The sequence below is a fragment of the Ranitomeya variabilis genome, chromosome 2 (assembly GCF_051348905.1).
Source record: "Ranitomeya variabilis isolate aRanVar5 chromosome 2, aRanVar5.hap1, whole genome shotgun sequence".
NCBI lineage: Eukaryota > Metazoa > Chordata > Amphibia > Anura > Dendrobatidae > Ranitomeya > Ranitomeya variabilis.
Genome location: NC_135233.1, coordinates 926,530,394 through 926,558,237, shown reverse-complemented (window position 1 = coordinate 926,558,237; position 27,844 = coordinate 926,530,394). Strand labels below are relative to the sequence as shown.

At 42.4% G+C, this 27,844-nt stretch overlaps 1 protein-coding gene across 1 annotated transcript in view; it reads left to right on the top strand.

Moving 5' to 3' along the window:
• OTOL1 (otolin 1) overlaps positions 1-27,844 on the top strand; it is a 55,855-nt gene that overhangs the window by 13,320 nt on the left and 14,691 nt on the right. The window contains exons 2-4 of the mRNA XM_077290633.1: positions 8,378-8,743; positions 20,548-20,637; positions 25,212-25,283. Coding sequence (XP_077146748.1) covers positions 8,386-8,743; positions 20,548-20,637; positions 25,212-25,283 — 520 coding nt within the window. The 5' untranslated portion in view covers positions 8,378-8,385. The remainder of the gene's footprint in view (positions 1-8,377; positions 8,744-20,547; positions 20,638-25,211; positions 25,284-27,844) is intronic.

The following is a 27,844-nucleotide window of genomic DNA, read 5'->3' as shown; positions in this document are numbered from 1 at the left end:
CTCACCCAAGTCCCTGAGATGGGGGGAGGGTGAAGAGCTGACGTGTATCCATTGTCGGCCATGCACAGGAGCGGATCCCTGGCTGGGGCTGGTGGTGAGTACAGCAGGAAACAAAAAAAAGCTGCACTGACGCTGGTACCGGCCAGTGTCAGATAAAAGAGCCCTGCACGCGCCACGGCAGCCCTTTCAAAGTTATGACTGAAGGCCCTGTGTGCGCTCACTCTCATACTTGCACACACTGACAGGGCCACAGCCACATGCATGTGCAAGCTGATGAGGGCCTACGTGGTGAGTATGTACGGACAAGTGCCACAGCGGCCCTTTTCAATGCGTGCAAGCAACAGAGCGCGTCCACACAGGGTTACTAGTAAGATGTGTTAAAGGGCCAGTGGTACATTTTGTATTACAAAGCCGCCAGCCCACCGAGCATCTGCCCGGCTCGGCAGATTAGCAATCCGGGCCTGTCTGGCATTATGATCTAGTCATTTATTGATTTTGAAGATTTTAGGTTTCGGAATTCATGATGAACTGCCTAGCTAAGCTACTAAGTGATTTAAAATAGAGAAGAAAGGCTCAAAGTGGTTTAATGGAAGGCAAGGTCATCTGAGTGGAGGTTCAGAAATGTGAAGCTAGGATATGTGGTCATTTCTAAGGAGGTAGTATAAGGCTAAGTCCGCACTTGAGAGTAACATTGCTTATTTTACTTGCAGACTGGCACAAGTAAAATCCCCAGTAGAATAAGATAGCAGGCAAAAAAGATACCTTACAAACATCATGCAAATATTGCTGAATTTCTGACCTGCAGTGCTAATATTGCATGCAGTGTTGCATTGGGGTAACAAAGACCCATCAGTAACCAATTCCAGGACCCCACTTTTCAGCTACATGCAGATGTGACATTAGCAACAATCACAAATTTATATAACAATGAACTGGGTAGATTTTTACATGAATAATAAGCCGGCCTTGTCTGTAAATAGTGATCTAAGTATATTGTGCCAAGTACTGCTCAAATAAGAGGGTGGTGGCACACTCTTCTACAGAGGCCCACCAGGGGAATCTCCTATTCTCCTGTGGGCCAGTCCAAGCCTGGTTGCATGGTACAAATATATTGACCAAACAATAGGTTTCAAAGCTACAGCGTGAATGTCAAAGTCACATCTGATCTGAGTCCAAGTCTGTGTTGTTACATACAGATCTAAGCTGATAATGTTCGGGAAGTTTAACCTCTTATTCAAACCCTAGTCTCCATAGTCTTGCTTCTCTTAACTATGTAAAGCCAACAAATACACTTACATTCATAAACATCTTCACCCGCCTCTGCTCCCTATCTAACCTCTCTGACTCACCTCTTCCTCTTTCTGACCACAATCTACTCACATTCTCTTCCCTCTCCACTCCTTGTCTACAATCCCCACCCCACAAACTTGCACACCCTCGCAGAAATCTTAAACACCTTGAGCTACACTCACTCTCTGAGTCCCTCCTCCTTCTCAAAGATATAAGTTCCCTACACAATGCGGATGACGCTGCTGCTCTATATAACACCACAATAGCTGTAGCTTTGGAATCTCTTGCCCCTCTCACACATACCAAAGCTCGCAAAATCAACAGACAGCCCTGGCACACCAGCCTGATCAAAGAACTGAGGCGAGCTTCCAGGGCTGCTGAGCGCAGATGGAAAAGATCCCACTCCAACGAGCACTTTATCGCATTCAAACAGTCCCTCACTACTTTCAAGACCACACTCGCAACAGCTAAACAAACCTACTTCTCATCTCTCATATCCTCCCTGTCTCACAAACCTAAACAGTTATTCAACACCTTCAATTCTCTCTACCGTCCCCAGCACCTCCTCCCTCCCCACTCATTTCAGCTGAAGACTTTGCCTCATTTTTCAAGCAGAAGATTGAGAACATCAGAGACAGTTTTAGTGAACAACCCCAGAGCCCTTCCTCCCAACTACCCAGCCCTCCACCTCCAAAACCAACTTCTCCACCTTTACAGAAGATCGACTCTCCACTCTACTCTCAAGATCGCATCTCACCACCTGTGCACTTGACCCGATCCCATCCCACTTCATCCCAAACCTCGCAACAGTCTTCATCCCAACCCTATCCCATCTCTTCAACCTATCACTAACAACTGGTGTTTTCCCCTCAAGCTTTAAACATGCCTCAATCACACCTATCCTCAAAAAGCCCTTTCTTGACCCATCCTCTGTATCTAGCTATCGCCCAATATCACTTCTCCCCTATGCCTCAAAACTACTGGAACAACACGTCCATCTTGAACCTCCCATCTATCTTTCTGCTCCCTCTTCGACCACTTACAATCAGGCTTCTGGTCACACCACTCCACTGAAACTTCCTTAACTAAGGTCACCAATGATCTATTAACCGCCAAGAGCAAGCGACACTACTCTATCCTCTTCCTCCTGGACCTGTCCTCTGCCTTTGTTACAGTGGACCATTCCCTGTTACTGCGGACCCTCTCCTCCCTTGGCATCACAGACTTGGCCCTATCCTGGATCTTGTTATACCTAACTGACCGGACATTCAGCGTCTCCCACTCACACACCTCCTCCTCACCTCGCCCCCTATCTGTCGGAGTCCCGCAAGGTTCAGTTCTAGGGCCCCTGCTCTTCTCCATCTACACCTTTGGCCTGGGACAGCTCATAGAATCTCACGGTTTTCAGTATCATCTCTATGCTGACGACACACAGATTTACATCTCTGGACCAGATATCACCACCCTACTAACCAGAATCCCTCAATGTCTGTCTGCTATTTCATCCTTCTTCTCCGCTAGATTTCTAAAACTTAACATGGACAAAACAGAATTCATCGTCTTTCCCCCATCTCATGCGACCCCCCCAATGAACCTATCCATTACAGTAAATGACTGCCCACGCTCCCCAGTCCCACAAGCTCACTGTCTTGGGGTAATCCTTGACACTGACCTCTCCTTCAAACCACATATCCAACCCCTTTCCACTTCCTGCTGACTTCAACTCAAAAATATTTCACGGATCCGTACATTCCTAAACCAATCATCTGCAAAAAACCTAGTCCATGCCCTCATCATCTCCCACCTCGACTACTGTAACCTCCTGCTCTGTGGCCTCCCCTCTAACACTCTCGCACCCCTCCAATCTATTCTAAACTCTGCTGCCTGACTAATCCACCTGTCCCCCCACTATTCCCGGCCTCTCCCCTCTGTCAATCCCTTCACTGGCTCCCCATTACCCAGAGACTCCAGTACAAAAGCCTAACCATGACATACAAAGCCATCCACAACCTGTCTCCTCCATACATCTGTGACCTCGTCTCCCGGTACTTTCCTGCACGCAACCTCCGATCCTCACAAGATCTCCTTCTCTACTCCCCTCTTATCTCCTCTTCCCACAATCGCATACAAGATTTCTCTCGCGCATCAACCCTACTCTGGAACTCTCTACCACAACACATCAGACTCTCGCCTACCATCAAAACCTTCAAAAAGAACCTGAAGACCCACCTCTTCCGACAAACCTACAACCTGCAGTAACCACCGATCGACCAAACCGCTGCACGACCAGCTCTACCCTCACCTACTGTGTCCTCACCCATCCCTTGTAGATTGTGAGCCATCGCGGGCAGGACCCTCTCTCCTCCTGTACCAGTTGTGACTTGTATTGTTCAAGATTATTGTACTTGTTTTTATTATGGTAACCCCTCCCCACATGTAAAGCTCCATGGAATAAATGACTCTATAATAATAATAATAATAATAATAATAATAATAATCAAATTGTTCCTTTATTGAAAATAAAGATCACACAAGAAAAATAAAAACAATTAAAAACTTATACTTGTTTGAACTTATTATCTGTATAAAAGACACTTGCCCACACAATCAATCACATTCAAACCTCTTCACTATGGCCAAGACCAAAGAGCTGTCTAAGGACAACAGGGACAAAATTGAAGACCTGCACAAAGCTTGTATGGGCTACAGGACAATAGGCAAGCAGCTCGGTGAGAAGGCAACAACTGTTGGCACAATTATTACAAAATGGAAGAAACACAAGATGAGTGTCAATCTTCCATCGGTCTGGGACGCCCTGCAAGAACTTGCCTCGTGGGGTAAGGATAATTCTGAGAAAGGTCAGGAGTCAGCCAAGAACTACACAGGAAGACCTGGTCTATGACCTTAAGAGAGCTGGGACCACAGTCTCAAAGATTACCATTAGTAACGGACTACGCTGTCTTGGATTAAAATCCTGCATGGCACGCAAGGTACCCTTGCTCATGCCAGCACATGTCCAGGCCAGTTTGAAGTTAGCTAATAATCATGTGGATGATCCAGAGGAGGCATTAGGGGAAAGTCACGTGGTCAAATGAGACCAAAATAGAACCTTTTGATATCAAATCCACTCGCCGTGTTTGGAGGAAGAAGGATGAGTACAGCCCCCAAAACACTGTCCCAACTGGGAAGCATGGTGGGGAAACATCACACATTGGAGGGTGCTTTTCTGCAAAGGGGACAGGATGACTGCATCGTATTGAAGGGAGGATGGATGGGGTCATGTATCCCAAGATTTTGGCCAACAACCTCCTTCCTTCAGTAAGAGCACTGAAGATGGGTCATGGCTGGGTTTTCCAGCATGAAAATGATCTGAAACACACAGCCAGGGCAACTAAGGAGTGTCTCCATAAGAAGCATTTCAAGGTCCTAGAGAGGCCCAGCAAGTTTCCAGACCCAAGCCCAATAGAAAATCTTTGGGGGGAGCTGAAACTCACTGTTGCTCAGCAACAGCCTAGAAATCTGAAAGATCTGGAGAAAATCTGTATGGAGAACTGGGCCAAAATCTCTGCTGCATTGTGTGCAAACTTGGTGAAAAACTACAGTAAATGTCTGACCTCTGTAATTGCAATAAAAGGTTTCTGTACCAAATGTTAAGTTCTGTTTTTGTATTGTATCAAATTCTTATTTCATGCAATAGAATGCAAATTAATTATGTAAAAATCATGCCATGTGATTTTATGGATGTTTAAAAAAAAGATTCTGTCTCTCACAGTTGAAGTGTAACTATGATAAAAATTACAGACCTCTCCATTCTTTGCAGGTGGGAAACTTGCAAAATCGTCAGTGTATCTAATACTTTCCCCACTGTATATGGAAGCAAAATAAGATGTAACAGTTGCAGTAAAACTACCAATAATATTGATGACTACAGGGGTATATTTGCATACCCATGCAGTGCGGCATCACCCCTTACTTTGGTGCTGTATTATTGGAGCCATGTGGGTATATAACAGATTTTTTGTGACATAGTCTAAGTTGGATCGTTTGATTAGATGGGACGTTTTACGGCAACTGTTACATCTACATATTTTTCCCATTGTATATCTCATGTTGATTTACCTGTTTACACTATATAGCAAAATACTTGCAGCAAATGTACCCCTGTGGCCATGTTTATTATCAATCCAGCAATATGGTCTTACTTTTTCTATCCTGATATCTCGTGGTGCTTTCATTGCCAGTTTATTCCATTTTCTATTTATTTGCTATATTTATTGTGTTCAAGTCTATTTATTAATAATAAATATGGTATGGATTTTATTGGCTTGCATTTTTTAATATTGGTGTTCTTCAGTCACACTCGGGCTCAGCAACTTGGAGCCAAAGTCTTATAGTCTCTTGGATATAGAGTCATCTTACTACAATGTATTAGTAGTACACATTGTAACATACTGTATAAACAGTCAATTGCATAAGTAATATCAATTCTCTTACATGTTATAATCTGTCTTTATAAACATGGCACAGAAGGTAGAACGAGGGCATTAGGAGTTGACGGTGTCGCCTGATTTTACATTATACATTAGAAATGTTGAAACAAGAAAATGCTGATTTTGCCTGTGTTACATTTTTAGGAAAATGTTCCTTCTACTCTTAACTGTTGCTATGTGCCCACGTAGCAGAAAGTATGCAGAAATTTCCTGATGAAATGCGTTTTAACCATGTTTTTTGCGTGTATGTGTCATGTTTTTTTCTTGGTTTTATCACGGATTTTTAGCGTTTTTTCCAATGGTCCAAATACAATTCTATAGCATCAAAACAGCCAATTTTCCGCAATATTAATGAACATGCTGCGTTTTTTTTTCCCGCAATACTTTTCCGCTGTGGAAAAAAACGCAGCATGGGAACAAAAATTGAGGAATGCATTAAAATGATGGGATGCTTTATGTAAGCGTTTTTTAAGCATTTCCGCAGCGGAAAACCGGCGCAAAAACGCTTAAAAAACGCTAAAAATCTGGAACGTGGGAACATAGCCTAAAGAGTATAATGTTGTCTTATTCATTATGTCAGGTGAGAAGGAAAAGTCATGTATTTTTTCTTGTCAAACCAACAATTGCACATTATTGTATACAGGATATACACTGTGTTCCAAATTATTATGCACAAAGAGTTTAGGAGTGATAAGGTTAGAATTTTTTTGTTTGTCATTTAAACTCATTGATGGTGATGTGTGTCAGGGCTCTTTATATCACTGAAAGCAATTGCAGATACCTGTGCAAATTAGTTTGGCAGATGTGTCCAAATAAAGGCAAGACTACTTAAGAAGGCTGTTCCACATTATTAAGCAGCCTACATTTTTTGCCAGAATGGGAAAGAAAAAGGATGTGTAGGCTGCTGAGAAGCAACAAATTGTGGAGTATTTAGCTCAAGGCATGACTACAATCAACATTGCCAAGACACTTCATCATGATCATCGCACAATCAAGAAGTATGTAGCTGATTCCCAGCACACACGTGTGCGTGCTGATAAGGAAAAATTGAGGACTCTTTCCAACAGGCAATTGCGTAAGGTTTAAAAAGCAGCTGCAAAAATGCCTTTTCATAGCAGCAGACAAGTTTTTGAAGCTGCTGGTGCCTCCAATGTCCCCAGAACAACAAGATGCAGGGTCCTTCAGAGGTGTGTAAGCCATCCTGTCGACCACCTCTATCCACTGCACACAAGCAGAAACAGCTCCAGTGGGCCAAACAAAACATGAAGACTGACTTCCAAACTGTTTTGTTCACCGATGAGTTCCGTGCAACGCTCGATTGTCCAGATGGATGGAGTGGAGGATGGCTGGTTGATGGACACCACATGAAAACACAGCTAAGGCGCCAACAAGGAGGAGGTGGAGTAATGTTTTGGGCTGGAATCATGGGGAGAGAGATTGTAGACCCCTTTATTATCCCTGAAGGGGTAAAGATGAACTCCATAATCTATGTGGAGTCTCTAAAACAACACTTCCTACCATGGTTCAAGAGGAAGAACCGTGCTTTCCGCAGCAAGATCATTTTCATGCATAATAATGCACCATCTCATGCTGCAAAAAACACATCTGCATCTCTGGCTGCTATGGGCATAAAAGAGGACAAACTTATGGGGTGGCCACCATCTTCCCCTGACCTCAACCCCATTGAGAACCTCTGGAGCATCATCAAAAGGAGTGTCTATGATGGCGGGAAGCAGTTCACATCTAAGCAACAGCTCTGGGAGGGTATTCTGTCCACATGCAATATAATTGAAGCAGAAACCATCCAAAAACTGACAAATTCAATGGACGAGAGAGTTCAGAGGCTTCCTTCGAACAAGGGGTCCTATGTGCAAATGTAACATCACCTAGAATAAAGTTTCACTTGAAAACTGTTTGATTTCATTTTGTAATAAGCGGATAATGCTTATAACTACACAATTGACCATTTTTTTGTTCAAAATAAAAAAAAAAGATTGAAAACTCTGCTGTGCATAATAATTTGGAACATGCATTTTGAGTGTTTTTTTTTTTTTTTTAAAATACTGGTTTCATAGGCAGTTTGTTCCAAAACATTGCAATTATACCAGAATAGTAGATGACTGGAAAATAACAATGACTGCAATTCAGATAGGTAATTTAGAGAAAATATGAGGAAATATTATTTGCATAATAATTTGGAACACAGTGTAATGTATACAAATTCAGAACAAACGTTTTAGATATTATTGCTCACAATAAATTTTCATCCCCTCCCATGTAGATAGGTTTCTTATCTTGTCTGCAGATTAGAAGCAGTCTTTCAGAGAGGGTTTAATGGTAGGATTCGGTACATTTTCAGCATTACTGTAATTCTAACTCGGCACATTTGTCAACATCGGCCTAACTTCTTAGCACCATACATGCTGCAATACAATAAGCGGCCTAGTTGGAAATGTTAGGTTGGAGAACACAGACGGGACTGGCACAAAGACCTTGCATATTGTATACACATTTTAAATCTAGTTTCCATAATACCATATTGTTAAGAGAAATATTGGCGCCTGCTATGAATAATGCATTTGTCTCTTTTTTGACAGATACAAAAATGGGACGCTTATCTTGGCCCACAGCTACTTTTATAACTGTTGTCGCTACTGTTTATTTGGAAGCAAAAACGACTCCGCCAGCAAAGTACACTAAAAAAGTCTATAATATGGAGATTGCCAATGCTTTTGAGACTTCATTTGCGCCACCAACAGAGGAGACTGTATTCACCGAGTTATCTGAGACAAGTGACACCACCACTGAGCCGGCCACTTTACACCCTGATTTTAGAACTGCCACCACCCTGTACCCTTTTGATAATTTTACTCTTGAAACAGCAGATTTCTTCTTTAACTGCTGTGATTGCTGTACACCTATGGCTGGACCAAAGGGGGAATCTGGACCCATGGGACTCCCAGGTAAACCAATCTATATGCAACTGAAAGCAAAGTATGGATTCCAATAGATGCACATCATGACAATGCACATATAGCATGAGAACTGGTCTCAGGTACTAAAGACTATACCAAATAATTTAGTTCAATCAGTCCTTATTCCTTTAGAAAAAATAGAGTGAATAGCTCATGGTTGAGTTAAAAAATTATCTTCATTTTAATTTCTCTCATTTAGCAATAGCACACGAGAAAATAATAAAGTTCTGTAATTGCGCATTTAGGATTTAACAGAGATTGTTTAGTTCAAAGCGCAAGATTGCGAGTTAACATGTAAGATCTCGCACTTTCACTGCGAGAAGGGCAGCAGAGGGTTGCTCACTCCGCTTATAGGGATTAAACAAACCAAATGTTTGGACCCAAGTTGCTAGATGGGGTGTCATTTGGGACACTGGACAGTATTTTTTGACAGATGTTAATTACTAAAATCACCATTCTTTGCCTGCCAATTGCTTTCTTAAATTAAAAAGGCATCCATAAATTGGTGATTGTTACACTTTCAGAAATGCGCATGCTGTAAGCACTACAGATGGAAAGCGTAGCAGATAACAATCCTTTCTATCCATTTCCCATATACTATAATGTGAAAAAAACAACAACACAAGTTTCTGTTCTTTCTGCTATTCATTATTTTAATCAGAATAAAAATTCTGCTAACTGTGTACTTTAGTCCGTACATAAAAAAATTGATAGCAGGTGGAATGGATGCGAAAAGAAGATATATTATGAAATAAACTACTTCTAGCCTGCCCATAGCATAGAACTATCTGGGTAGAACACATAGTACTCTGCGTTTTTGTTCTAAAATGGCAATACATTGTAAGCACCTTGCATAAGATAGTGCAGCTGTAGGAAGAGAGAGCGGGCTGCAGACACAGCCAGTAAGCAAAGAGAGCGGGCTACAGACACAGCCAGTAAGCAAAGAGAGCGGGCTGCAGACACATCCAGACTTCCCAGAGAGAAGATAAGCCTATTTTATTACCATGTTTACCTTCTTCATTTCTTAACACTCAGCGCTGAACCAGCATTTGTGTGTATAGATTAGGAATGTGGCACCCCAGAGTCCGGTTGCCACGGTGACATTGCCTCCCTCTAAGGGGTGATGTCATGCCTGGAGGCAAGAAGGAAGGTCCCCATGCCAGGTAACACAGTGTACGTGTCAATTCCTGCTCCAGGCCAGAAAGGGGAGCTTCCTTATAAATTCTGGCCAGCAGGTGAGGTTAGTGAGTCAGAAAGAAGTTACCTGAGAGAGTAAACAGGGAAGTTGTCATGGAAACGGAAGGGGGCTGGAGCTAGTGACAGGACAGTGAGAGAGCAGAGTGGGCAGTTGGTCTGTGGAGAGGGAAGGGATAGGAAGAGAGACAGGAGCTCAGGGGAATAAAAACTGTGTATAGCTGACTCCAGAGCGGAGTGCTGATAAAAAGGGATGCCAGAGTCCTTAGTTGGGCGGGTGCTGTACACCCTGACAGCCAAATCTGGAGGGCAGAGGACTGCAAGTTCCCTGGCCACACCAAACACTTGAAGGCACAGTAGCAGACCAAGAGCCCGGGGCTGACAGTGAAAAGGACAGTGGCTGTGAAATAGGCTCCCGCTGTCTGCCATACACGTTAGAAATCATCACGCAGGAGAGGGTCGAAGCTTAGCTACAAGCAGCAGGGACCCTAAAAGAGAGCGCAGAAGGAAAGTCCCTAACCCCTGCCGGCAGGGTGGATCCCCTGAAAGCCTCCAGGCAAGCCGGACTCAATCCATCATCTGTAATTGGTACCCCAGATTGCATCTATTTTCAAGTAGAAGGTAAAGAAAACTGCACCTCTCTGTGTCCTTCACTTATTCTCTGCACCACCATCTGAAAAATCAAATATGTTTGCCCTGGGGCCCCAATCTACCCCTGGGGAGCTGAACCATCTTTGCTGCATCACCATCAGCCCCAGTGGACCTAAACCGCAGTGTCGGCCACCCATTGCCGAACACCACATAATTATCCTCCATTTTATGACATGGCCAGGGCCAGGGAAACAGATCTCGGCCCAATGACCTCCCCCATAGAACTGTTCGGTCCGAATCTGGGTACTGATAAGTGCAGTTGCACTTACAGTGATTCATTCTCTAAACCCAGTGAACATTTGAACACTAGATGTAGTGAGTGAGGAAAAGCTTTTGGGTCCTTGAAGACCCAGTCAACTCGACTATGCAGCCATGAGGCTGAAATGTCCCTATAACAGGGGCTAACATATCAGCCCTTTACAAGGGAAAACAGCAATAAAATGACCCTAAAGGGAATCTGACAGCTGATACATGCTTCACAATTCATGTACAGCTTGTATCAAGCACATGCTGTACAGGTATCCTCGGCAGCTTCTCCCAACCGTGCCCTGGAGTGACAAGTCTATCAATGCAGGGCAGTGGGCAGGGAGATGCAATTGGGGGTCCACCAATCCATCTAGTCTTAAGCTTTCAAAGTATGTTTTTCTCTAAAACACCACAGCGTTTCAGAGTCAAACATACCTGGCTGAATTCATACAGTCAGTGTCTGATACATATTGGATCGGGCATCATGTATCAGCTGTCAGTCTCTCTTCAAGACTTTATGAGGGTCATAGTGTGTAAAATTAAAAAAGAAACACTACTAGTCTGAATTGTTGTTTTTAGCTCTACCCCATTGTAAAAAATGTGTAGCAGTTCTTCATGGTCATAGTCAAAAATTTAAAACGTGAAAAATAGACGTGTATTTCCTATTTTCCTTACATAATTCTCTCTATAAAAAATGAATATCAAAGTTATATAAAAATTAAACCCCATGTATCGCAAAAAAGGGGCAAAAATCATTTGAATATCCAAAGGAGAAAACATTTTTGGAGCGGTTAAAACGCATGTACAATAAAACCTGAAAAAGTGATTGATCCTTTGATGGATCAGAATAGCGATAAAAATGATATGCGAACACAACCTAACCAAGGTAAGTTCTTTTTAGTGTAAATAATCTTTGATATATTGCTTGATACATGCAGACCATCGTGTACTCTCTGAGAAGACAAATGATTGTTAACCCTGGATGATTTACCATATAAACAAAAATGTAATGGTGTAAAAGAAAAACAATTCAGTGACAAGTTAGCTCTGCTGCATGTGTATCTGTTCAGCAGAGATGTTCTATAACCTTTGTACACATTCAATAACATGCTCCCTTTTTCCTTTTGTTTAGTTCATATAATGAAAGAAGTGCATCTTCTAGTAGTCAAAATTAATATAAAGGTTGAATTGATTATTACAAAGATGAGCATTTTCTTGGTGAAATATTCTTCAGATTACTTATGATATATAATTACTTTTCATTTTTTTTATTGCTTATTGACTGATAATTCAGATTGTGTTTTGTTTTCCATTATTGCACTTGTTCTGAAACAAAAGAAGGAAAAATACTTATAGATTTTTATTGGATCCACAAATCACTAGGAGAGAACCAGCATTTGAAACACAGTGTTCTCAGACCAGGCAAGATTTGAAGTCTTGTATATCGTAAACTATAGGGCAGCCTAATAAAAGCAAAGACTCTGTTCTTTCAGTTTATTGAAAATTACAAGTCGCTTATTTGTTTTTTTTTATAACAGTTTTATAGGTTGTTACTTCTTTGGTTGTGAACTATTTATGGAGTAATATTGAGACCATTTAAAGTATTCTTCCACTATATAAAAGGTTGCGGGATCCCTCTTATATATTGGCTAGCTCTGTAAAATGGCTGTAATGTAGTATTGTATAGGCTTATTACTGAGCTTATTAGATTTGCAATGGGCTGAGTACACTTGTATTATTGGAAAGCTAAATTCCGTACATGTGCCTGTACGAAACAAGTCTAGAAAAATGCTTAAAGATATGTGTTGACTTTTCGTTAAAGTTTGCAGTTAAAAAAAAAATAAGTGGAGCGCCCCCACGTGTAAGGGCAATGGGGTACTCGGTACCGGGTCTATCTCTCTCGGTTCTGGGAATGTCACAGTGGCCTGACCCGGTCCGTGGCCCTTCTGAGGGGCGTCCACTTAAGGGTGTAGTTGTTTGTACGGTGTTCGTGACGCCACCTGTGGTATTCGGTCAGGGTGACCGACGCTGCTAGGGGTCCGCTGGGGTGATGGAATGGCAGCTAGATGGTGTACCTTCCCACAGGTGAAGTATGTCCCCAGGGCTTCCCAGATGTGTAAGTGGTGATGGTGGACGTCGTAAGGCGCGGTGAATAACGAGGACACAAAGATTGCAGTCTCTTTACCTTTTACTGAAGACTTCAGAGTACACAGTCCAGAGTAGTGTTCACAGGGCAGGCTGAGCCCGGCCGGTCCGAAGGCACATCCAGAGTTCCCTTATCCAGGTGGAAATCAGTAGCCTTCCTACTAGCGCCTGTGTGTTGTAGTAACATAGTAACATAGTAACATAGTTAGTAAGGCTGAAAAAAGACATTTGTCCATCCAGTTCAGCCTATATTCCTTCATAATAAATCCCCAGATCTACGTCCTTCTACAGAACCTAATAATTGTATGATTCAATATTGTTCTGCTCCAGGAAGACATCCAGGCCTCTCTTGAACCCCTCGACTGAGTTCGCCATCACCACCTCCTCAGGCAAGCAATTCCAGATTCTCACTGCCCTAACAGTAAAGAATCCTCTTCTATGTTGGTGGAAAAACCTTCTCTCCTCCAGACGCAAAGAATGCCCCCTTGTGCCCGTCACCTTCCTTGGTATAAACAGATCCTCAGCGAGATATTTGTATTGTCCCCTTATATACTTATACATGGTTATTAGATCGCCCCTCAGCACCACGGGATAGTCCTCACAACTTTCGTGGATGTTTCTGATGTTCTCTCTCTCTCTGTCCCCCAGATGATATGGATAGGACAACCCGTATGACTGATGGCCTGAGGCTTGTTTATAGGGACCCTAGAGACGCTCCTCTCCCACAATTTGCCTCCGTGTCTTCATAGGTATTAAGGTCGGGCAGCCAACTTGGAATCAACTGTCCTGCCGGTCTCTGAAGTAATGCGTAGAGCCTATTACTCCCTCGGTGTTCCGGCAACCGGCTACGCGCCTCAGAAGGAGGCTGCCAATCTCGGGGCAGAACTCCTCCCGGTATTATCTCCTTGTGCTGTGACTTCATTTCTCACTCTCCACAATATACTTCGCTTCATGTCCTTTCTTAGGATGCTGCCGCAATGAAGTGCAGGTGCAGCTCCGTAACATTCTATCTCGTTCACCTCCTGCTCTGTGGCCTCCCCTCGAACACTCTCACACCCCTCCAATCTATTCTAAACTCTGCTGCCCGACTAATCCACCTGTCCCCCCGCTATTCCCCGGCCTCTCCCCTCTGTCAATCCCTTCACTGGCTTCCTATTGCCCAGAGACTCCAGTACAAAACCCTAACCGTGACGTACAAAGCCATCCACAACCTGTCTCCTCCATACATCTGTGACCTTGTCTCCCGGTACTTACCTACACGCAACCTCCGATCCTCACAAGATCTCCTTCTCTACTCCCCACTTATCTCCTCTTCCCAGAATCGTATACAAGATTTCTCTCGCGTATCACCCCTACTCTGGAACCCTCTACCACAACACATCAGACTCTCGCCTACCATCGAAATCTTCAAAAAGAACCTGAAGACCCACCTCTTCCGACAAGCCTACAACCTGCAGTAACCACCGATCGACCAAACCGCTGCATGACCAGCTCTATCCTCACCTACTGTATTCTCACCTATCCCTTGTGGATTGTGAGCATTCGCGGGCAGGGTCCTCACTCCTCCTGTACCAGTTATGACTTGTATTGTTTAAGATTATTGTACTTGTTTTTATTGTGTATACCCCTCCTCACATGTAAAGCGCCATGGAATAAATGGCGCTATAACAATAAATAATAATAATAATAATAATAACAATCTCGTGCTTGGCCTCTGTCAGGATCCCACCCCTGACAGGGACCCTCTGTCTGCAGCTCAGATGTTCCTCCTTCTCCCCCTGTCTGCCTGACAGGTCCTCTCTGGGTCAAACCCAGGTAGCTTCTGACTGACTTCCTATCCAACCCACCAGTTTTACCCGTGTGTGAGGAGTGGCCTAGTAGATAGAACCTTTGCTCCCCCTGGTGGACTGGAGTGTGAAGTGTAGTGTGTGACTGTGATACCTGGTACTGCAACGACCAGGAATCTGGGGTGCTGCATAAGCAAATTACTCTAAACTATCCTTTTGTAGACAGCTATCTTTCTGGACTTCCCTATATACAAGGACTTTAGTCTCCCCAGACAATTCTGTATTCTCTATGAGAAAGTCACTGCCAGAATTATTTGGCAACGGCATATCTCCCATCTAGACAATTTGATCGGCAATTGAATTCCAACTGCCTGATCTATATATCCTTTGACATATCCTTTTGAGAGACCATCAAAACCTCTATTCACAGTGGATGGTCATTCGCTCACACCAAAATTAGCTGAATTTAGCTGACTTTTATGTAATGTGGATGGTTGTCTTAATGATAAAATATAGCAGAGGACAAGACAGAAAGAAACAAAGGGCCAGGAGCCCTAATCAACGTCCGATTCTCAAAACTCACATGTTCTAGAGTATAGTAGCAAGGTGAGAAAAATAAAAAATAGCTTTTAATCTAAGAGTATAAAATTACATATAAGGTAATGTAAAAGGAGAACACCTTTGTTAATATAGGAAATATAAATGAATAGACAGCCACGGTGGTGGACAAGTCATTAATAGAGAAGATAGACCTGTGGGTTGAAACTCCACTACGCTGCCTCAGTGGTCACAAACAGAGCTTACAACGTATGGAGACAAATATCATTATAACACAGTGTCAAATGAAAAAAAAAGGAAATCTAACATCCAAAATGTGTCATCCTTAGGGTGAAGTATAAGATACCTCATGCAGTATATCCAAGGACACAATCCTCATCAGGTCTGCAAATGGATAAAAGTAGGAACATTGACCCTGCTCGGCCCTGGTAGGTCAATACTATAAACCCTAGAAGCGCCACAGCTCCTGCCCTTACAAGGGCAGTCCACAGTTTTCCCTAACCTGGACTTGCCCTACATAGCCCTGCTTGCCTCCAACGAATTTCTTCTTGTAGTTCTTCAGCGGAGGACATTTGGATGCATATGATAAGAAAAAGCTAAATGCCCACTGCCCACCCTGCTAGTTGTCAGAATAGTGGGACTTATTGATGCCTTTTATTGGGTAAATGATATAGGTGTTCTTGGTCCCAATGCAAGATGACAAATCTTTCATTTTTTTTGGTCCTCTCATTTAGCTCGTTTGGGTCCACCTATGTTTTGGACACCAGGAGTGACTGCAACCCATGTACTCACTATAGTTACAGCCCTTCTGGCAGGGAATAAGCCTCTAATGGTGGAAGACAGGGAAGAACTAGCTAGCCACTCTGCCTTGTCCAGTCTAGCTACAGCACTGGAATGGTCCATATTATAGTGGTGCTAGGATTTTACTACAGTATGGTGGTGTGTGTGCTTTTCCCTGAAGAACTGCTCAGTAAAAGGCTTTTGATGGATAGGTAGGAATACAGTGGGTAAGGAAAGTATTCAGACCCCTTTACATTTTTCACTCTTTGTTTAATTGCAGACATCCGGTAAATGAAAAAAAATGCTTTTTTTCTCATTAATGTACACTCTGCACCCCATCGTGACTGAAACCCCCCAGAAATGTAGAAATGTTTGCATATTTATTAAAAAAGAAAAACTGAAATTCCACATGGTTATAAGTATTCAGACCCTTTGCTCAGACACTCATGTTTAAGTCACATGCTGTCCATTTCCTTGTTATCCTCCTTGAGATGGTTCTACTCCTTCATTGGAGTCCAGCTGTGTTTAATTAAACTCATAGGACTTGATTTGGAAAAGCACACACCTGTCTATATAACACCTCACAGCTCACAGTGCATTTCAGACCAAATGAGAATCATGAGGTCAAAGGAACTGGTCAAAGAGCTCAGAGACAGAATTGTGGCAAGGCACAGATCTGGCCAAGGTTGCAAAAGAATTTATTCAGTACTCAAGGTTCCTAAGAGCACAGTGGCCTCCATAAACCTTAAATGGAAGAAATTTGGGACCATCAGATGTCTGATGTCAGCCAAACTGAGCAAGAAGAGCCTTGCTGAGAGAGGTAAAGAAGAACCCCAAGATCATTCTGGCTGAGCTCCAGAGATGCAGTACGGAGATGGGAGAAAGTTACACAAAGTCAAGTATCACTGGATCCCTGCTATGGGGTGGGTTTCAGCTGCAGGGACAGGACGACTGGTTGCCAGTGAAGAAAACATGAATGTGGCCAAGTATAGAGATATTCTGGAAAAAACCTCTTCCAAAGTGCTCTGGACCTCAGACTTGGCCGAAAGTTCACCTTCCAACAAGACAATAACCCTAAGCACACAGCTAAAATTACAAAGGAATGCCTTCAGAACAACTCTGTGACCATTCTTGACTGCCCCAGCCAGAGCCCTGACCTAAACCCAATTGAGCAGCTCTGGAGAGACCTGAAAATGGCTGTCCACTAACGTTCACCATCCAACCTGATCGAACTGGAGAGAATCTGCAAGGAAGAATGGCAGAGGATCCCCAAATCCAGATGTGAAAAACTTATGCATCATTCCCAAGAAGACTCATGGCTGTACTAGCTTAAAAGGGTGCTTCTGCTCCATACTGAGCAAAGGGTCTGAATACTTATGACCATGTGATATTTCAGTTTTTCTTTTCAAATAAATTTGCAAAAATTTCTACATTTCTGTTTCTTTTCAGTCAAGATGGGGTTGCAGGGTGTACATTAATGAGAAAAAAATGAACTTTTTTGAATTTACCAAATGGCTGCAGTGAAACAAAGAGTGACAAATTTAAAGGGGTATGAATATTTTCCGTACCCACTGTATACCATAAATGTGACCTGTGCATCTGTGTCAAAGCGGCAACTAACGTGTATCCTCAGCACGGCCCCATTCACCGTGAGATTACTCCTTTCAGCAGGCCATGCCGCTGAACTTGATTCTATCTGTGCTCCTCTGTATTGCTGCTGCTGCATGTGGAATCCATCTAGCCTTGGGGGGGGGGGGGGCATGGCTAGTCTCTGCAGGAATTTAACCTTGTTGTGCACTGCAGATCTTTGGTTCCCCTGACCTATCTCTTGCTAGCAGGTCCTATTTTTGGCGTCTACACCCAGAGCTCTTTGCTTGATCGTGTTTCCTGCTCTGTAGGCCCATGTGCATGTGGAGCGCCCCCAGACGAGGGCCGTGGGGTACTCGGCACCGGGCTTCTCTGTCTCAGTTCTGGGGTTGTCACGGTGGCTAGACCCGGTCCATGACCCTGCTAAGGGGCGTCCAATGAAAGTTGTAAGTGGTGGTGCGCGGTGCAGGTCGCGATGAATAACGAGGACACAGGGTTGCAGTCTCTTTACCTCTTTACTGAAGGCTTCAGGATCCTCAATCCAGAGCACTGTTAGCCGGGCTGGCTGAGTCCGGCCGGCCCGAAGGCACATCCAGAGTTCCCTTTGCAGGTGGAAATCGGTGCCTACCAACTAGCGCTTGTGTGTTGTAGTCCTTCCCTGCTGAGCACCACGGGATAGTCCTCACAACTGTTGTGTCTGTTTCTGATGTTCCCTCACAACTGATTCTGATGTTCTTCTCCATCCCCCAGATGATATGGATAGGACGCACCCGTATGACGGGAAGGCCTGGAGTTCTTCCGGGACCCTAGTGTCGCCCCTCTCCCACAGTTGCCCCCTATGTCTTCTTAGGTGATTTTGATGAGACAGCCAACCTAAGATCAACTGTCCTGCCTCTGTTTGAAGTATTGCTTGGAGCCTAATACTTCCTCAGCATTCTGGCCACCGGCTACGCGCCTCAATAGGATGTTGCCTCGATCTTACAGCACGACTCCTACTGGTGTTATCTCCTTTTTGCTTTGATCTCGTTTCTCACTCTCCACAATAAACCTCACTTCTTGTCCTTTCTTGACATACCGCCGCGATGTAGTGCAGGCGTGGTTCCTTAACGTTCTTTCCTGTTCGCTAGGCCTCTGTCAGGATCCCACCCCTGACAGGGACTCCCCTGAATCTTCCCCTGCAACACCCTCTGCCACAGGATGTTGCCTGGTTCCAACCCAGTCAGCTTTTCACTAACTTCCTATCCAACCCCCAGTTTTACCAGATTGTGAGGAGTGGCCTAATACATAGCGCCCTTAGCTCCCCCTGGAGGCCAGACTATGAAGTGTATTGGTGTCTGTGATACCTGGTCAGGTGAACTCCTTCAGTGCCATCAGACGTACCATCACTCCCTTAGCGGCGGAGCGATGTTACTGCAACGACCAGGTCTCTGGGGCGCTGCACATGCATCCTACCTTATTCAGCTTCCCATTAAAGACCTGGCATGTTTTCTGGCTCTGCCTGATCTCTCGGCTCTTTACCTCAGTTATGCTTTCTGATCCTGTGCTGACTGCCCATTCCTTGGACCATCTGACTTTGCTTCGGCCTTTCCTCGGTGTACTACGCACCAGTGTCTCTGACCTTCCAGTCAGCTCCTGCAGTCCCAGGCACTATCCTGTAGGGGTACCTGGCGACTACCTGTGTTCAAGCCTAGCCTCACCATCAGAGGCTCTAATGAACACCAGTTAGTCATTTTATCATGCTGCTCCAGGGTAAGCCCAGCCTGTGGCACAGTGGGTCTACACCCTCCAGCGTTCAAATCTGCACAGGAGTCCAATAGCATAGGAAATTCAATGACATCCTTAAACTAGCAGCTTCTGACTGATTATTAGATTGAATGAAAGGATGCAAATAATACATTTCATGGCTTACAATTACTACCAAATAGCTAGAGACTCTATGTGGAGAGCACTGGGCCCATATTCTGTTCTTACACAGAGGCCCTCTGCTATTTGTGTCATTGATAGAGCGTATATCTTTTTGCACTTTATTGTGGGTTGTTCCTCCTGGAAGCATCACTCAGTAATATGACTTCAGATGACACCATTTATTTTCTGCCTGAATCTGGATGAATGAAAAAATCCTCCATATGCCTCTTTATAAAATAACTAATGGCAGTGAATATAGCTTTGCGTACATTCTAAATTAGAAATTCACCTAAAGCATTCATTCCAAATTCTTCCTCTCTGCTATGGAGTATAAGTATCACCGTTATTATTCCTATCTCAAGAAAAAAGGAACAGCTATGAGAATGTGGGCATTTACATTCTGCTGAGGGGCAAAAGCATAGAGTGCTGAGGTGAGTTACAATACTAACGTAGCGTGGCGGCCATCAAGTAGGCAGCTTCTATATCCATATTCCTAATTGTATAAGAATTAGGAATATATGAAATGTCATTATTAGTCGCACAATTACTGGGATTTGCTTAGTACAATTGACAAATTGCAATGCCGCAGCCGCATTTATACTTGATCTTAACAAACCTTTTATCAAAAATGCAAAACTTTATTCAGAGGGGTTCTGACTCCTGAGAGGGGATTCTTCACGGTGACTGCTTTTTGTTTCTTGATCTTGGAAGGTGGTTTTTAACTATGAATTGATTTAATTCCTCAGGATTAAATTACATTAACACAAATGACATTAACAGTGCCTGTGAACTGTCAGATGATTTTATATAATTGAAAACCACTATGTTAATTTTAATCCAAGTGCGACTTTTCATTCTATTGATAGAGTCGGCAAAATAAATTGCACTTTAATGAAAAAAAGAGTCTATCAGATATATTTAACACTCTGTATTTTGCAGGTCCCAAAGGAGACACCGGGGACATAGGATTGCCAGGACCACATGGAGCCACCGGTCCCCCAGGTCCAAAGGGCTATAAAGGAGACAAAGGTGTATGAAAATTACTTTATATTGATTTAGCTCCAATTTAATGGAAGAGAAAAATAGGATAAAAATTCAGGTTCTTGTAATATGACATGTTAGTAAACCACAAATTGCAACCTGCTTATCTTCCAACTAGCATCACTTTTTATAGTATACCTCTGGTAAAAAACAGTAAATTGAACAATGCTCTGGAACCTTTAAAAGATAGGAATATTTTGACAGTTTTCATTAAAATGCATGTATTTTTAGCTTTGTTTATTTATTTTATTTATCTTACTCACTTATATAGCACCATTAATTGCACAGCGCTTTACAGACATTATCATCACTGTCCCCATTGGAGCTCACATATAAATTCCCTATCAGTATGTCTTTGTAGTATGGGAGGAAACTGGAGAACCCAGAGGAAACCCACGCAAACACGGGGGACATACATCCTTGCAGATGTTGACCTTGGTGGAATTTGAACTCAGGAACCCAGCATGGCAAAAGCAACACTGCTAACCTCTGAGCTAAAACAGAATGATGCAGAATGAGTAAACTGTAAATTTGACATTGAGCTCATCAGTAAAAGCCCCCCATACACATTAGATGTATATTGGCTGATCCCGCCAATTATGGTGCAATTAGTTGACCATCAGATGTTTCCTAAAAAAGTGTGTGAAAACACATAAGTGCTCAGCCGATCAGAGTGCTCATCTATTTCCTAGAGCTATCTATCTACTGAGCGAACATTCAGCTTAAAGCTATCTCTCATGGCCAGCTTAAAGTGGACCTTTGACATTATAAACTGTACCTTCCTGCACATAGTAGCAGGAATGTAGGTATCATTTTTTCCTATTTTGCTAATTTTCATATAATTCAACAACATATGTCATTTCTTTAAGCTTTGTGGGCGTGTCATTTCAACCCTCTATGATGCTGTCCAATCATAAAAAGGCAGTGCCATGTGGTGGAAAAAGTAGACGCCCACACTTGTGACTGAAATGAAGTACCTATAGAGATGGTTAGGGCTCTGCCACTGTGATCACCCAAGACTTCATCTGACTCACATGACCATGCCGACAACCAGAGGTGGACATGACACTGATGCACTTTGTTCAGTCGCAGAGGGACCCAAGAGGTAAGGAGGACCACTACTACCTCCAAAACAGGTGGAAATGTGCTAAGCTATTGGATTGCAAAGGGCCCATATATTGTTCTTGTAAAGATGCCATTTTCTGTCTGCGTCCACTTCTGCTGACAAGCCTCCCTCCCTGCACGTAAAGTGCTGGGAGAGGAGGGGGACAGCAGCATCGGAGTGTTGGAGCAGCTGGAAGAGTGCCGGAGCAGCTGGAGACCGAGGACGGCACACGTACTGGGTATTACTGTGAGTATTCCCCTATACAAGTGAAATCCGCCAAGATAGTAGCTATCCCAATAGTCAGGGCGATGTCTGTTGCAGAGAGGAATAAAGTCTGGCGTGATTTCGCTGGCATAGTTCGGACAGTGTCATAGAAGGTGGAAAGTAATCGCCCACAGAGCTGAAAGAAATGAAATGTTCTGATGAATGTTAAGAAAATGTAGAATATGTGATGGCAAGTAATTTTGGTGCCATGTAACTTCACAATGGAGTGAAGAAAAAATACGTTTTTATCGACAGTCCTGCTAGTATGTGCAAGAATGGACAATTTATAATGTCACAATTTCTGAAAGGTCATCTTTAACTCTTATCTCTGCTCTCATGAATGACCTTCTAAGATGATTATCTTGGTAGCAAAATCCCCAGTAAAGAAGACCTGTCACCAGGTCAAGAATGGCCACATTTTACTCATATTATTCCCTCTGCTCTCGAGCATTTTTTTTTTAAATCCACCAAATGGTTTCAGAGGTATGGGCCTTTTTATTTAGCTCTAATCTTCTGGTCTTCACCAGGGGGAGTTAATAATGAAGAGCAGCCCAGAGACAAGCTCCCGAGAATCATAATTATTGGCTCTAAATAAAAAGACCCGTGCATCTGGAGCTGTATTATGGATTAGTGAAGGAAACAAAAAATGAATTCTCAGGAGAGTATCAGGAACAAAACAAAAGTAAAAACTGGTCACATTCTTTAATACAGCTGCTACTAATCTGATTTACTGGGCAGGGAGAGTGTTCTGTGCTTGTCCCTCCCAGTATCCCAGGCATTGCACTGCACAATCTGAGAGAGCAGCCAAACTTCAGCGTGACGCATTATAAAAATATGATAAAGTAGTTCAGACTCAGATTAAACATGGCATTAGGAAAAACACATCTACAGAACAAACTAAACAACCACATTCTGCAAAGACTATAATAACCACTGATCACATGATATAACAGTGTGGATAATTAAAGGGAAACTGTCATCTGATTCATGGTGCCCAAATCGTAGGCAGCATGAATCAGATCCTGAATGCACAATTGCGGCCAGGTACATTTTACTTTGAAATAATCATTTGAAAGCTAGAATACTTTAAATATCCAGCTGACGGCCATAGCTGGAGACTAGACTAACCTGGCTCTGCTCCATCTGGCGCCTCCCAGCAATGCTGCAGGTGACTAACAGGTCTCTCGCCATTGGAGAGACCTGTTAATTCATTCTATGGGTGATGGGAAGAGCCAGTCTGGAGCAGATTAGTTTAGTCTCTGGCTATAGTGCTTTAAATTACATTTTCTCTGACATGCCAGAGCATTTCAGAGTAGAATAAACCGGACTGCAATCATGCTGTCAGGTTTTGATTTATGCTGCCCTGTCATAGAACCTTAATCAGATGACTTGTTCCCTTTAAATGTCCTGCCAGTTTGTCCATCGACTATGAAAATGGCCAGCTTCTACATCATTTTGTTCCAAACTATTGTATGTATTTGTTCTTCCTTTACCAGGCAAAGGTCTATAATCTTAGTACTAGCTGTAAAAGAGAATTAAAGGGAGTTTGTCAGCCCAGAACGACTCTTCAAACTAACTACAAGCGCTCTGTGCATCATGGTTGGACCAAACTTTAAAACACACCTTCCCATCTACTTGTTTTACGTCTCCTCCACCTCCACTCCCTTTTTGATAGACAGCCCTGGTTTTATAGAGCCAGAGAAGGGCAGAGAAAGGGGAAAAGAAGTAAATGGGAAGGTGCACTTAAATGTTTGGCCACGCCAATGTGGAACTGATTGCCTGTACATGATTTGAACTGTCATTTTGTGCAGACAGACTACATTCACATTTCAAGTTAATGGAACTTATCTGCAATACCAAGGACAATCACTAATAAAAGTATAAAGTTATGCTATGTGGAGCAAGCAGAGGCATAACTATCGTGGTCGGCCCTGTTACCGGGCCAGGCGGGTGAGGATCCCGCCGACGCCAGCAAATATATTCTATATTATACTATATAGAAGACTATGGGGTACATTATACTATATGGAGGACTATGGGATGTATTATACTATATGGAGGACTATGGGGACACATTACACTATATAGAGGACTATGGAGGACACATTTTACTATAGGAAGGACTATGAGAGGTGCATTATATTATATTTAGAATTATGAAGTTTGCATTATACTGTATGGTGAACTATCGGGTGCATTATACTATAAGGAGGACTACAGGGGCAGCATTATATTATAGGGAAGACTATGAACTGTGCATTATACTATATGGAGAACTATGGGGAGTGAATTATACTTCTGCTATGGAGCTCCATGACATCTATGTACGCCCTTGATGAGTGTAATGTTTTTTGTTTTTTCTATACAATAAGAAACAGTGGTAGATGCCAGGATGGGGCCCAGGATAAGGGACATTTATATATCCTCCATTCTAGTATATCAGGATGGGGCCCAGGATAAGGGACATATACCAGGATAGGGGATATATATATACTAGGATGGAGCCAGGATGAGATACATATATACCAGGATGGGGGACATGTATATATATATATATATATATATATATATATATATATATATATATATATATATAGATATATATATATATATATATATATAGATATATATAAATCAAGATGGGGGCCCCAATCCAAATTTTGCATCGGGGCCCATTAGGCTCTAGTTACATCACTGGGAGCAGTATAACAATGAGTAGCATGGCAGGAACCCTACCTAGTGGTTCCTTTGGATGGCTAATTGGCAGAGAGCTGGACCCTCTACTCCTCTACTGAAACAATATTGATGACCTAAGAAGATAACTGACCAAAGAAAAGTGTTGTTGTTTGCCTATTACAACCAATCAGGTTCCAGATTTGATCTTCCCAGTGCCAATTTTAAAATGATCTATTGAATCTCATTTTTTCTTAAAACACTTTTTCTACATGAGACTCCATCTTACTGTATTTGAACACTTTTGTCCTGATCTCCTATAATAACAGAAGATTTTCAGTAATATGTTAGTACACAGTGATATGTGCGCCCTGATCAGCTTACAGCTAGTCTTTAATATTCATAGTGTTATCCGTAACTGTATTTTCCGTAGCGCTATAGTCATATTCCCCCTTATGCCGTCGTTGGGGGATAGAGTTCTCTGCTGTGTGTCAATGTTAATGCAGATGTTTATATGTAGGTGAGAAAGGTGAACACGGTGACCAAGGAGCTAGTGGGATTCCCGGATTCCCAGGAAAGCCGGGAGAAGCAGGTAATGATAATGAATGATGCACAATTATGTTTGTCGGTTTCTCATTCTACATCTCTTGTAATGAAACTCTGCTCTGCTGACCTCTGTTCAAATTGATTCTGCTGAAGGAGAAACAATCTCCTCTGAGATCTGTCAGATACATACATACTGCAGGTAGCAGACAGGCATACATTGATAGTCGCCTGTGTGACTGGAGAGCAAACATGTGCTTCTGCTTAAGAAATGCTGTTTAAATAATTGATTTAACCCATTAGCTGCCAGGGAAGGCCCAAAACAGATTGCTACACTTCTTCCCTCTGGCTAAGAATGCGGTGTGTGTTCTTGATAACTGTATAGCAATTATAGAAACACAGATGCTGCTCGAGTCTGGTGCTAAATTTTGTGGTGTTTAAATACTTTTTAATTACTACAGTCCTACAGAATGTGCGCGCTCATCACTGGAGGAACAGGACACACTTAATAACATATGCGCTTCATTGCCAAGTGGAACATTCTAATTTGGGAAAGTTATGGCGAATTGATGGAATAAATTCTTGTTTAAGGTTGCTAGGAAGAATTGCTTCAAGTTTACGTTGCTGTCGGAAGAAGAAGTAGGCGATGTGTAATTGTATCCAAGCCTTATCAATACAAGCAGAAAATACGTTCTCTGCTTATCTTTTAATATGGATGACATCACTAAAAGCTAGTCCCCCAACGTGACCCACTGTAACCACGAGACAATGATTTATGGCTGGTTTGTCTCGAATGTTGGTATTTTCCTAATGCAATCATTATGACTGAACTGATATCTTTTCTTAACGGTGCTTCATATTTAAAGAGGATCTGTCGCTTGCCATTAATATATATATTGTTGTTTTACTTAGTCTAAAGGCTGCTGTTCTTCTAAATCTGGAATCGTTTCTATCGTTCCTGTGTCGCTCTGTTTCTGAGACATGGCCCTATATTTCTTGTGTATAAATTTAGGGTGGATTCTTCACGTTTTCTATTTGGGCATCTTCTTCTTACAACACCCAACTACAACAAAGAGGGCGCCGTATTGCAGGAATGGAGAGATATAATAACACAAAAAAGCAGCCACAATGCCAGATTCAGGGGAACAGAAGCATATAGACCAGGTTAAATAATATAAACGGCAAGTGAAATGTCCAATTTATATTACATCTTTTATAAATGGTTGGTGAATATTTATACCAATGAGTGGTCTTCTAAATGGTGGACCCCAAAGCCAGATGACAACAATTAGTTTTAATTGCTGTGGATAAGCGGTTATGCTGTGTGTCAGCGACTCAGTAAATGAGAACGTCCAGAATGGGATTTAGACATTTATTTACCAATTGATTTCTACGCTGGATCGGTACCCTATCTTGTCTTGTATTGCCCCTTCGGGCTGTGAAGCATTCATAATACTGGACATGAGTTATGGGTACAGCCTAGCCAAGCTTGATTGTATGTGTCATTAATGGACTTTGATTAGAATGGAGAAAAGCTTGGATATACATGCTAGCCTCCATATTCAATCTGTGTATCTATGTGGTGACCACCTCACTGGTGGATTGGAAGTTAGCAGACATCTGACCAAAGAGTTGAGTGTCGTACGTATCAGACATTTCTGTACATTTTACCTACCTTGCAATCTTGCACGGGGGAAGCAGTATTATTTTTAGTTGCATGCTAAACACATATTTCTGAGGGCTCTATAACATTATAATTTAGGTATTTTTAACTTTTTTTTTACTGCCTAAGTCCAACAATTTGTGGATGCCAGAATTGTTGATCTTTGCTCTTAGCTGTTAATACAGTTCAGTAACTGCTAATTACATATGTTCCATAAAGTCATTTAGTTCTTAAAACGATCTAATGATATACCTAACTCAGTGCACCTCCTGTGAATTTTCATTATTTTCATTGGAATAGTAACCACCCATAACAATTTTGCAACTTTTTTAAAGATATGTATAAGACATGTTAATTGCTATAATTGAAAATCCTTTCTTTAGCACCTTAATACAGCATAACATTATTTTAAGTTTAGCAACTTCTAAACTACTAGAGATGAAGATTATAACTTGTAGGCTTTTGTATCTTTTTTACACTCAAGAAAACTTTAAGGGTGGATCCACACACAGTTTTTTTTAACGGGAAATACACGATATTGAAAAAAAGGATTGGGAAGCCTACACATGACGCCTACAGGATATAATGTCTTCTCATTCTAAATCCATAGGCATTAACCCCTTCATGACCTTGGGATTTTCCATTTTTCCGTGTTCGTTTTTCTCTCCCCTCCTTCCCAGAGCCATAACTTTTTTATTTTTCCGTCAATTTGGCCATGTGAGGGCTTATTTTTTGTGGGGCGAGTTGTACGTTTGAACGACATCATTGGTTTTAGCATGTCATGTACTAGAAAATGGGAAAAAAATTCCAAGTGCAGTGAAATTGCAAAAAAAGTGCAGTCCCACACTTGTTTTTTGTTTGGCTTTTTTGCTAGGTTCACTAAATGCTAAAACTGACCTGCCATTATGATTCTCCAGGTCAGTACGAGTTCATAGACACCTAAGATG